The sequence below is a fragment of the Monopterus albus genome, unplaced genomic scaffold, assembly GCF_001952655.1.
Source record: "Monopterus albus unplaced genomic scaffold, M_albus_1.0 scaffold223.1, whole genome shotgun sequence".
Taxonomy (NCBI): domain Eukaryota; kingdom Metazoa; phylum Chordata; class Actinopteri; order Synbranchiformes; family Synbranchidae; genus Monopterus; species Monopterus albus.
The window spans coordinates 775,125-787,748 of record NW_018128103.1 but is presented as its reverse complement, the minus strand read 5'-3'; the positions used below and the strand labels follow the sequence as shown (position 1 = coordinate 787,748).

Here is a 12,624-nt window from a genome sequence, read left to right as displayed (position 1 = left end):
CTCTTTAATAAAACTGTGCCAAATCTGCACAACAGCAGGAGAAGCATAGAAAGGCTGGGAAGCAAAACAACAGCAGGAGGAAAAAACGGGATTAAATGGACAGGATAAAGACTAGACGGCACTCAGAGAGCACAAACCTCCGCCAGGGAAGCTTCAACAAAATGCAACTACACATTTAAAGCAATATTCCCATGATAGTTTGACCCTCATAATATGATTCTTGACCATGAAAACCTATCGCTGGCATTCGGACTCACACTGATATCATTAGTAATCTGAAAGTTATGCAAGAAAAACAATATTTCATTAATGGTGTTTTTTTTTTTCAGGATTTAGCACAGCAACTGTTGAAGATACATCAAGTCTGTTGACACCCTACTGAATCAGCAGTTTCAGGAGGAATTAGATCTTAATTGCATGACTGTAGCATTAATAACTGTCTCACAGTAGCTAATTCTGTGAGCCCTGTAATTTAGAACATTCCAGATCACCGCATCCTGAATTTCAATGTATAATATTAAAAAACAAAGTAAAACTCAGCTGCAAAACAAGATTCGAACACATATAATGAGAACTAGCAGTAATAAATAAATATCAAACAGACACCACAAAATGTTTTCCAGGACAGTCAAGACTATCCAAATCTACCATAATCTGATACGACAGCCTATCACTTGTGTTTTATGTCATTTCAAACCCTGATTATTTCACAAACATTCATTTCACAGACTAGTGAGTATACTAGCATCATTGGAAAGGGCTGGTCACACCATTTATTTTTACAAGCGATTCACAAAGAGGGAATGAATAGAGTTACTACGTGAGATATGAAGCCAAGAGTAAGGGATGTGAGTTTCCAATGAATTTGGACATACTGTATCCAATGGGTTGTCAGTGATAAACTGTCAGATCTGTCTGATTTAAAGTTCAATCTACCGTCCTCTCTTTTCTTTCTTTTAGTCCCTCCTGTCTCCACTTCCTGTATCCGTTGTTTCAAATTAAAAGCCCTCAACAGGGTTGTGTAATTGGGATGTTATGATACTTCATAAAATTCTGAAGCAGCGGTGGCAATAGTTTTGCAGTAGCGGAAACACTAGTCACGCTGTGAAAAACTAACAAAAATAAATAAAAGTAAAAAGTCAGAAAACTGTGTTTACCTAAAGACCTCCATTGGGGCCAGCACAGTAGCCAGTATGTCAGAGATGTTATTAAACTCAGAGACTGTGCTGAGGGAGACCGTTAAAGTCCATGAAAAACGCAACAGCACATCCTCCACTATGGCACTGTAGTAGTAGGCCTGGAGGGAGAGACAGAACAGAAACACATAATATATGACAGATTCCATGTTTATATTGGGTCAAACTAGTGTATGAGCCTATGCCCTACAACACATGGAGGTTCCTCCCTGTGTACAGAAATACCTTCTGTGGGTAGACTATCTCCTCTCTCAGAAAGGTATTCTCTCCTGCATTGCGGTCAAACAGACCCCAGTCCATCTTCAGATCCCAGACCAGAGTATAACAAGAGCTAACCACTAAACAGCAGATATACAAGTAGAAGAAGATCTGGGCGTCACCGTGGGCTTCATCTGAGGTGGGAGGAGGGGTGAGGTTGGGGACACACACAGACAGAGAGAGAGAGAGAGAGAGAGAATGTGAATAACATGAGGTTAGACAGCTGGTACAGCATCAGATTTGTAGGTTTAAAAATGGAAAAGCTGAATAAATAACCAGACCCCTGTATTTTTCACTTTAAGGAGAAGAGCAAACCATGTGCACGACCATTTCAAAATGGCCACTTTTATCTTCTACATAGGAATTATTCATTAAAGGTTAAATACTCATCTCTTCTATCTTTCTGTCAAATACTGCTGCTATTATCCTGGCTGCTTTACACTACGTACAGTATACAGGGACCAAACAGAAGCACTTCAGCTTCACCAGGAGCACTGGAGGAAATAACACTGTCAATGTCTATTTAGTTTTTTTAGCTGACAGTCAGCTGTCAGACAATACTGTTGACTGCTGATGATGTGGGGGGTTTGAAGGATAAGCCCAGTGATTTTCAATGTTTTTGTTCATTTCAAAGCACCCCCTTCAGAGACTAAAACCAACGATGAATGTTATGTACTCACCATAATGTCTATGGATCCAGAACCTGGAGCCTAGCTTACTGGTCTGTGCTGAAGACCTCCACTGCTGTCCACAAACTATGAAAAGCACACCAGTGAGCCATACTGCTGAACTGGGTGACATGTTTCTCACATGCATATGCTGGCTGGTAAAACCAGGCAAAACCAGGCTCCGGTTTCACAGACATTACTGCAGGTACACAAAATGCATTGCTGGTTTTTCTGTTTGGGATGTTTTGAAAAGAACAAAAACAAAAAAAAACACTGGCCTTATCCTTGAAAGATCTAGAAGATGGAAAATTAATGACCAGTATGCTCAAACTGATCCAGCAGCTTGTAAAAGCATGAGTCCATTTTGATGGTAAAGAGAGAAATTATTCTCTCTGAGCAGCTGGAGGTCTTTGAATGTGAAACATATGAGTGGTAGTTTATTACTTTAAATTATGCAAAAACATGCAAGGAAAGGTAGAAATAAATGTCTGGTTCACTTAAAACACCTGGTGTGCTCTGTAATGCATATACTGTATGTGTAAGATTTTTCCTCAATGCACTGAATACAGCAAACGTGCACTGTACATAAGTGTCCGCTCTACCTTTATGTGTGCTGTAGAGGGCACTGAAGGTGACGACAAAAAAGGAAGTGGAGTATTTCCCAGCGTTAACCAGGTGAGGGAAGGCCCGTTTGGTGTCACGGTAACGTCGCAGACACTGGATGAATCGGAACCACGCAGGAAGACACTGGATCACTGCACGGACACCGTAGGAGTAGGAATTACACACGTCTTTACCTGTAAAGAATGACACGCATGGAGTGTGGTCTCGATCAGGTGTGGGCCCATCACCACTGGATCAGTCTTAACATCCTGGAAATTCATCACTTTATCCACACTAACTTTTTCTAATAGTTTTAACAAAAATAAACTAACATGTAATGTGGAGAAGTGCTGTCAAAGGCCAAAGGACCCAGACTCACTGAACAGCCTGGCAGTAGTGCACAACCTAATGATTCCCTTCTAACCAATAAGAGAGGACCAAAGTCATGAGTGGGAGCTCACAGCTGTCAATCAACATATGAAAAAGCTTCTGGTCAACTACTCGTCTCACACAGGCTTCAAGCTGCTGGAAGACATCACTATGGCTGACTCACAGAGTAGCAAGCTGCTGACTCCTGCATTATCTGAGACAGCTGAAACAGTGAGGATATGCAGTATGTGAAGGGCTGGGGGAGCGGAACAAAGGTAGGTGGGCAGTGGTTTGCTTTCAAGTCTCGTGCTAGCACACAGTCTTACAGTCTGACCTTTACTTCTGAGGAGTCCATGACGGCTGTTCCAGTCCAGTTCAAAACTGTAAAAACAGATCATGTACTCCAGATCCATCAGAACCACCACCAGGGAGTTGAGCTGGTCAGCCAGCCAGAAGTCTGCAAAGCCTACACGATGAAATGGGGCTGTCACCACACGAAACTGTGGAGGAAGACAACAAACCAAAGGAGATGGACACGATCAGCAGCTGAACAGAAGAACTTGGACATCTGCACCTTTTCAGAGAGTGTCTCCTCAAGGATGCTCAGGTGGTTTTAGTTGTAGAATAAGTTGTGTGAAAAATAAACAAAAAAGTTTGAGAAAAAGTTAACATCTTTGATTCTTAGGCATCACACTGGCACACCCTGGTCAATCACTGAGCAGAGTGGGCCGGATTGCTGGATAGTTTGTTTCAGAAAGTTACAAAAAAGTTTCAGACACATCCCAGTCAAACATAAGGTGTCAGGGGAGTAGTTTGTGAGTCTCAAATGAGAGGAAGGACACGCAGTGGGTGTGCCTTTCTTTGTCAAATTTCACAGTAAACTGAATATCTTTGGGTTTTGAACACTTGGCTGGATAAAACAAAACATGTTTCCCCACAATTAATTTACGTTTCATAGAATAAATGATTCATTGCTCCATTAAAAGATTAATCAGCAGAATATATGATCATAAAACAACTTATTTGCAGCACTAAGCTCTTCACCAAAATAAGACATCAATAAAAATAAAAAAATACAAAGTGTGTATGTTATTTTTATTGAGTGAAATTACCAGGAGTTTGAGCAGCCAGAAGCGTGACTTGTAGTAGCAGGTCTTGAAGGGGTTTATGAGGAAGAGGAGGAAGAAGCCGTAGAGAGCCAGAGGGTTCACCTGCATTGGCACAAAGATGCTGTCACTGAAGAGACAGGCCAGCAGGCTGACGCACCACAGCACCCCCAACAGACCTGCAATCTGCACACACACACACACACACAGGCAGGGAGATTCATCAGACCATGGTAAAGCTGAGAAACAAATGAATATACAGCATATGAAGGTGCACAAATAGTAACAAACAGATGCTCATGGAAAGTCAGCTTATTTCCATATTTCACTAGGGCCTGAATGTCTTGAGTCATTGTTGTGTTAGTTAACATTCTGGCATGTTCAGACCTCAAACAGATGCTGGTGGGACAGGTTGTTTCTGGGGTTAAGTTCAAATATGAGTACGTGGTTAACTCCTGCCTGCCTCCAGCCGTAGGTGTTGATGCCTGGAAGAAAAAAAACAACTATTAACACACAGAGGGTCAGACAGATGGCTGCGCTTGTGTTTTGTGTGATCATTCTGAAGACAGACAGTGGGACAGTCATGTAAGATTAGAGGGTAGGGAAGTGTGTGTGTGTGTGTGTGTGTGTGTGTGTGTGTGTGTGTGTGTGTGTGTGTGTGTATACCTAACAGGAAGAGGAATTCTATTAACAGGAAGCCTCCTCTGTAGATCCGGACCATGGGCCAAACATCATCCTTACGAATCACCACAATTCCTGATGACAGGAAGAGATGATGAGACAGTGTGGCAGATGACAGAGAGAGAGTATAAAGATGAAAGAAGTGCAGAGCCAGAGGAGGAGAGGGAGAACACCTAGACCACATCCTTCAGTGTCAACTTATAAACCATTTTACAAGACAGTAGCTTGTTTTTTGCAAACCAGGAAATGTCACTTTGGTCAAGCAGTAATGCAGAGTCTCAACCTTACAGCTGCAGTGAAATATTTTTAAATGCTGTAACACCATCACTACAAAGTTCACAATATAACTACTTTTCAAATGGTACTGATGAATTCAGACCATTACGTGAACCAGGTCATGCTAATTTAACATCATATATTGCTACTCTACTTTGCACTAGAAAGATCAGATGAAAAGTAATGAGCTCAGTCCACACTAGGTCTGCACCCCACCCTCTGTGACTGGCTCCTGGACATTCTGACTGACAGGCCCCAGACTGTCAGGATTGGCAACAGGACTTCAGCCAGCATTATCACAAACATCGTCACCCCACAGAGATGTGTCCTCAGTCTCAGTTTCTATTCCTGTTGCCTTACAACACATTTAGAGCCTCTGTACCAGAGACAAATTCCTGTATGTTCAAACATATTTGGCAATTAAAGACGATTCTGATTCTAAATGTGTGCGTTTGTGTGTGTTACCTGTAATGACCACAGTAACTAATAAGACAAGGAGTACTCCACAGTAAAGTCCAACTCTAAAGGTGGTCCAAGCAGGAGCAGGCTGTTGGCAGAGAGAAAGAACAGTCAGCGTCTCAGCACGATAACATGCAAGGAGAAAGAATCACAGGCCCAGTTCCCCCGAAGAAACTGCAAGAAAATGGCTTGTCAATTAAAATAATATAAAATAAATACACATTAAAAGTGGTCACTCTATAATAATGACAACAATATGAACACAACACACCAGAGCATGGACATGTAAAACAGGTCAAATGACTGAGTGGCTTGTGGAGACGTGACATCATCAGAAAAACAACAACAGGGCCTCAGTGTGTACAAGAACATTACAGTGTCTTGTTATAGCGGTGTACTACTGCTGGCCTCCTCTCCTGTTACACTGCACCATCACATACTGGCTACAGATTTAATGATGTGTTTGCTTTGGGTGTGTGTGTGTGTGTGAGACCTGTGCAGCTCCCAGGGGAGGCACCCTCAGTCTCTTCATGGCCTTCTGCCTGTCACCACCTTCCAACTCTGCTGTGACCAGTGCCTGAAAGACAGAGAGAGAACTTTGCAGCTTGGCCCGTTCACCCCTGATAATACTGATGGCTTCTTACTGTTCTTACTCTTAATCCTAAACTATTAGACTGACACATTATTCTACCATACTATACCATAGATCACATAGAGCGTGTTCTAGCAATAATACTGTGTTTAGCTACAGCCATGCTGATGAAGTAGTTGAGATTGTGCGAATTGATACAGGTGTACGCAAAGTTCACGCTAATAACATGTTTTGTTGTTTTTTTTTTTAAGTGAAAACAAGTAAATGCAGCAAACAGACAATCTGTTTGCATGCTCCTTATTTCTTTAACGTAAAAAAAAAAAAAAACTAAGTGGAGCTTGAACAAAGGTTTGGACACCCAACTAAGTTAGTTAGTGCTTGGTAACATTTGGTGTGTGTGATTTGCCAAGGTGGTGGGTAAATTCTTGTATACTGCTGCATAACAGCTAGATATTTGCATGTACCTCAGTCTCTGAGATGAGCTGTGTGATTTTCTTGCATGTGTAAAATGGAGCCACTTCGACATGGGCCACCCTCCAGTCAGCTCCCCTCGACGTCTCCAAAATCTTATCATGCTTCTTCAGGATCTTCCTGAAACCTGTGAAGTTCAGGTTCTACAAAGACAGAGATTGACACAGAGAGAAAGGCACTTACTAAAATAAAAATCTGACCTATTGAAGCTACTGTGGGATTACAAATAAGCCAAGGAGCTAAAAGAGCTCTGCATGAGGCTCAGCTATGTTTAGTAAAGCAGGTAAAATGCAGCCTGAACATGCAGTACAACCCTGTTCTGCTGAGACTGAGAAGTCGGGACAATACTGGCTCATTTATAGCTCTGTTGTTGTCTCAGTGAGCACGGTCTAAACTAATGCAATAAAATAATAGTAAATAAAAAGGCTCCATGTGGAAACTGTGAATGGAATTAAGCTGTGAAATGCATCCCTTGAGTTTCTTTGCTTGCATGCTGAGATGACGTGTGTGTGTGTGTGTGAAAATGCACCTGATAGTTCTGCAGCAGTATGAGGCTGAGGTAGAACTCTGAGAAGGCCAGCTGCAGGTCCTTTATGTTTCTGTGTTTGCAGCGCTCCTGCTGTGACAGGGCGAACACCGTCTTCCTCCTCCTCAGGCCCCGGCTGTTGGCGGAGCTCTCTCTCTGGGCATCCAGCGAGGACTGCAGCTCATTCTGCAGCGTGGCGAATCGCCGCTGAGCCTCAGCCAGCTTCTCTGGAGAGACGACAGAAAGGAGAGGACAGTTTAAGAGCTAGAAAGTCTCTACAGGATAATAGCCACAAAACACTGTCAGAGCTATGTCTAAGTGAGTGGTCTCTAGCTCTGAAGGAGATGACTGTGTGTGTGTGTGTGTGTTTGTGTGTGTGTATAGAGCAATGATTACCAGAGTAGAAGGTGTTGATCTTGGCCAGTTCTTTTTCACACATCTGGAAGAACTTCTCTTCAAACTTGGCATAGTACCTCTTGACTGTATCCTCATCTGTGACTGTACAAAGAGATGACTTGTTAGGTTAGTGAGCCTTCATTAGCAGTGAGGTCTGTTTGTCTCGCAGCACTGATTGAATCTTAATCAGCCTGAATGTTGACTGGGCATGACCAGGAGGGCAGATAGGGAAGGCCCAGAGAGGAGGACAAACAAAACATGGAGGCATGGCTGAGTGAGAGGGAATGTAAACTTGCCATCTCCATTCCTGATCAGTCTGAGTGTTGGACTGTCCTGCTCCCACCAGCAGATGGAGTGGAGAGACCAGGTCCAGATGTCAGGAAGTTGCCTGGTGTTTGTATCAACATTTTTTCAGTCCCCATGTGCCATTGAAATTTGACATGTTTGTTTGTGGAACCAAGACTATGGGGCATTCACTCATCTATGGGTCATTCACTCAGCTGGCTCCTGTACACACTGAACAGCACGAAGCAGTACTGTGGAGGCTGTTTCTATCCCCGACTGATCAGCTGTAAACCAATGAAAAGACACAGGACTGATCAAGTGATTTAGAAAAACTGAACTGACTGAAAAATGTAAATCTTTTGAAGAGGTTCTGCTCTTTCATGCCCGTCTAACACAGTACTCAAGAACGTTATGTTCATGTATACATGCCTTCACATTATGTGAATTTTGTTGCATGCTGTCTTTGGTCTCTAAAGCTCCAAATCAGTTGTTGGCACAGCCGTGTGTCACTGTGAGATACAGGACCACTGTTTTTGGATTAATGACCAAAGATTTCACCCCATTTCTCTCACAGTTGTCAGCTAACCTTTCAACCAGGCCAAAACTGCACTGTCTTTCCTGACAAAATCTCATGGACTAAAGCTGTAATTAATGTTATTAAAACCTGTGCCTTTTCTGTTATAAGGATTTCTGCTGATTATCAGACTCGTATAATGTAGTCTGATCCCAAAAAAGCTGATAATAATATACAGAAAAGGCTAAATGAATCAGAAACAAAATTTGTAATTGTGTTTTCAAAATGTTTCATGACAGCTGATGTGAGCATGACTCGCCTGTTGTTTCAGCTAATTCTCTCATTAAATAGTATGGTAATAAGGTTTAACTCCTCTTCCTCCCATTGAGTCAGGTTTGTTTTTAGTTCTACCAGAACAGAGTGCTGTAATTTTCATTATTTCTGATCTCAATTATTTGAGAAGTTGTATTGGGACAAATTCTGGTAAACTAAGTGAACAGTGGACATATAGAACCTGTGTTTCCAACCACTAACTTGTACCCGCTGGCACATCATCAGCCAAACAACAGACTGGGCAGGTGGTTTTGAGTCAGACTCTGCAGACTCAGTGATTCACTGTGTTTCAGACTGGCTGCTTTTAGACAAGACACCAAATTAACTAAATTGAAGTGTCCCAACCACTCCCTCTCTCTCTCCACTCTCTCATCGGCGCACAAACACACAGCAGCCACCATCATCAGACTACAGTAATCTCCTTATCCCCTTTCAGTCTTATTCTGCTCTTTTCTCCCTGTGTCTCAGCTTGTGACATCCTGATTATTATCATGATGACATGTCTGTCTCTCAGTAACAGGCTATATTTTCCATTTGACAATTGATGTTTTTAGCTCTGTTTTTCAGCAACACCCTGCTTTATTCTCACATGGTTACACATTCACGCTTAGAAGCCACCCAGTGCAGAGGTGTGTTCTGCAATCATGTCTCTGTGTCGTGCTCAAAGGCACTTAAAACAGTAGCTAGACAAGGGAATTACATGACTCACAGGGTGTTCTTTTGCCCAAGATTTAATCCCTAAGGTTTGTGCATGCACCTCAATAAAATGGGAGTACAATGAATCTCATTTGTGGAGCACAGAACATTAAAATATTATAATCAAAAAATCTCTCTCTTTTGGCCCTGCGATAGGCTGGTGACCCACCTCTCGTCCAATGTCAGCTGGGATTGACTCTAGCCCCCCGTGACCCTATTCAGGAATAAGCAGTGTAGATGAATGGGTGGAAGGAATCTCTCATTTTCTCATCAGCTGATGATCAGTATGCACTACGGCTTAGAAAAGTACTACAGCTCCCCGAGAGCCAAGCAGAGTTCTTGGTTTTTGTTTGATAGTAGCCTTGAAGTTAGCTAAAACTTAGCCCTGAAGCAGTAAAGGAACACTTCATCAGTAATGTCTAGCAATGTGCTTAACGGCAAAGTGTTAGTGGAACCCATATCTGGAAAGTTATCACAGGTGCTGGCAAGACGAGCAGCTCCCACCTCCATCAGTTTATGAATTTTGTGATTCAATACATATATATATATTTATTTATTTTACATTTTCCACTCAAACACCATACAGACTGATGCAGTGATGCAGAGCGTGCTATGCTGACCGGAAGCATACCACTGGTCCAACAAGCAAAGACAGTGTGCAGACCCGTGACCCAGCAGACTCAGGCCAAATGGTGATAACAAGATATTGGTTTATGAGACCTATGAGCCATCAATAACAAGATAATAAAAAGTCAGAGTTCACTCAATATTTTTGCAACTTTGTCTTTATGCATGTGTCTGTACCTTCACAAACCACTTTCTTTCACTGAAATTCAAAAAGGGAAGCAAATTTATTTCCTACTGTATTATTCTACCATACTATACCATAGATGCTTTACCATTTGTCTAAGAGATCTCAAGCTCTTGTGGTAAAATTTCTTAAATGTAAACTTATAAGCACTACAGGAGGAGTTTGTACAGTACAGCAGTCCCACAAGGATCCATTTTAAGGCCCCACTTTATTCATCATCCTTGTTAATGATCTAGGATCAGAAGTAAGTAGTAGTACTCTGCATGTATATATGGATGGCACTATCATTTGACTGCTCTTGGTCAGACCTTCCAGCATTTAACATTTGATTTTAACATTGTTTAACATGATCTTTTTGATCTTAAAGTGACATTAAATTCTTGTAAAACTAAGTATCAGATTTTTACAAGAAAACCATGTCAAATGACTACTTAAAATACTGAATGGTGCTGTGAATGACTTACAAACATCTTGGCATCTGGCTGTATGATAAGCCGACTTATAAATTACACTGTCTCTCTTAAAGCTATACTTACATTTCTGTATAGAAACATCTTGTTTAATAAGCATCACAGGAGGCAGTGGGTGCTAGCAACAGTTTTATCTGTACTTGATTATGGTGATGTTATATACTGTTTATACATGCCTCTGCCACAACTCTAAAACCCTGTGATGCAGTGCATCATGTTGCCATTAGATCTGTCACTGTAGATCCTTTTAGGACTCATCACTGTAAATTATATCTAAGTAATACCATTTAAATGTGTGTGTGCCACATATTCTTGGTGATGTGTGACACTGGATACTCTTGACACTGATTTTACTCATTTTGATTCAAGTGTTTTTATATCTATTGTTGCATTTTATTTGGATTCTATTTATTTTTTAGTGTTTTTTTATAGGATGTTTTTACTTAAGCTTTATGTCAGGGCACCACTGGAAATGAGGGCTTGCTGAATGAGATAGGTTGTTTCAGATTGCACAGCAATCTGCAAGGGCACCATTTTGGTGTGTCTCCTCATCATTTAACAGCCAATTAGCCCGGCTGGACAGCCTCCTAAGAATCCTCGTTATACTGTTCATGTTATGTCGTACAACTGAACAGTGCTCATTTCCAAACTTGACTAAGAGTTACGTGTATTACTACTTAAAAACACACACATAAATGTACTATCTTTGTGAGGACACTCACTGACATATTGCATTCCCTAACCCCTAACCCTAACACTTAACCATCAGAACTAAATGCCCAACACCAAACACTAATACTAAACCTAATTCTAACCTGAACCCTAAAGCCAAGTCTTAACCCTCAAAAAGGTGATTCACACAGTGAGGACAAAATATCCTCATGTAATAAAAATGTCCTCACTCTGTAACAAAAAAATACTTTATCGGTCCTCACTATATAGTAGGTACAAGAACACACAAAACAAAACAGCAAACCCAGCAAATGTGCCATTTCTGTGAAATTTAACCTAAAACTAATGCCACTACCATTAAATAATCATTACCTTGTGGTTAACTGAAAACTCTGAGTCTTCTCTCAGCTTCTTCTGCACAGTGGAGTTTTTGTGGTGAAAGTGTCTTTCATTTGTTTTGCAAATAAACACTGATCTTGTATCAGCTCTACTGTATATCTGACAGAATTTTGTAACTTCAGTTCCTAGAAAGTCAGTGACATGAAGAGGGAGACACAAAGACCAAGGGATACAGACAGTAATCTACGGTAAACAGAGTGAGCAAAAGAAACACAGCAGTAAGTTGGGCACACTACAAGTTGGAAGGAAAAGTGGAATGATAAATGGGCAGTGGGAGTCATATAGCAAACCTTCATGTCCATGCGAATGCCTAAAATCTAACCTGCCCACGTCTCTCCACTCCCTTTGTCACCTAAATCAGACTCTTGGTGTACTTTTATATTAGCAGCCTAAAGATGTTAGAGCCACTTTTGTATGCTGTGGGCATTGCTAAAATAGCAGCTAGATGTTAAAGAGGAAAATCAATTGTCTTCCAAATGCAGAACTACTTTTAACAGTTGGTAAATGTTACACCAATACAACAGCACTAAAGATGGAGTCAATCATTATGTTAAAGAAGCTCATTTCTCGGGGGTGAAGCTGTGTGCAGGACACACACGTGTACATGATTAATCGTTCTCCGGGGGTGAAGCTGTGTGCAGGACACACACACGTGTACATGATTTATCGTTCTCCAGCTGTTATTACCTGTGTCGGCTGTACCTCTGAGTCAAGGGCAAGTTACAGAAAAATTCTTAAAATAAGTAGGAAAAAAGGGCAAAACTAAAACAAAATGACAGCGTGATAGTCGGGTGGATTTATTCATCCGTCACAAAATGAGAACAACTTATGAATCACACCATC

General features: G+C 41.4%; 1 protein-coding gene across 1 annotated transcript in view; it reads right to left on the bottom strand.

The window, feature by feature from the left end:
- The window catches only part of LOC109971386 (xenotropic and polytropic retrovirus receptor 1 homolog), a 43,970-nt gene that overhangs the window by 6,191 nt on the left and 25,155 nt on the right, over nt 1–12,624 (bottom strand). Inside the window, exons 3-14 of the mRNA XM_020619603.1 lie at nt 7,602–7,703; nt 7,209–7,432; nt 6,673–6,822; nt 6,110–6,193; nt 5,623–5,704; nt 4,867–4,956; nt 4,588–4,685; nt 4,207–4,386; nt 3,429–3,594; nt 2,725–2,919; nt 1,422–1,588; nt 1,158–1,297 (exon numbers count right to left, since the gene is read on the bottom strand). Coding sequence (XP_020475259.1) covers nt 1,158–1,297; nt 1,422–1,588; nt 2,725–2,919; nt 3,429–3,594; nt 4,207–4,386; nt 4,588–4,685; nt 4,867–4,956; nt 5,623–5,704; nt 6,110–6,193; nt 6,673–6,822; nt 7,209–7,432; nt 7,602–7,703 — 1,678 coding nt within the window. The remainder of the gene's footprint in view (nt 1–1,157; nt 1,298–1,421; nt 1,589–2,724; nt 2,920–3,428; nt 3,595–4,206; nt 4,387–4,587; nt 4,686–4,866; nt 4,957–5,622; nt 5,705–6,109; nt 6,194–6,672; nt 6,823–7,208; nt 7,433–7,601; nt 7,704–12,624) is intronic.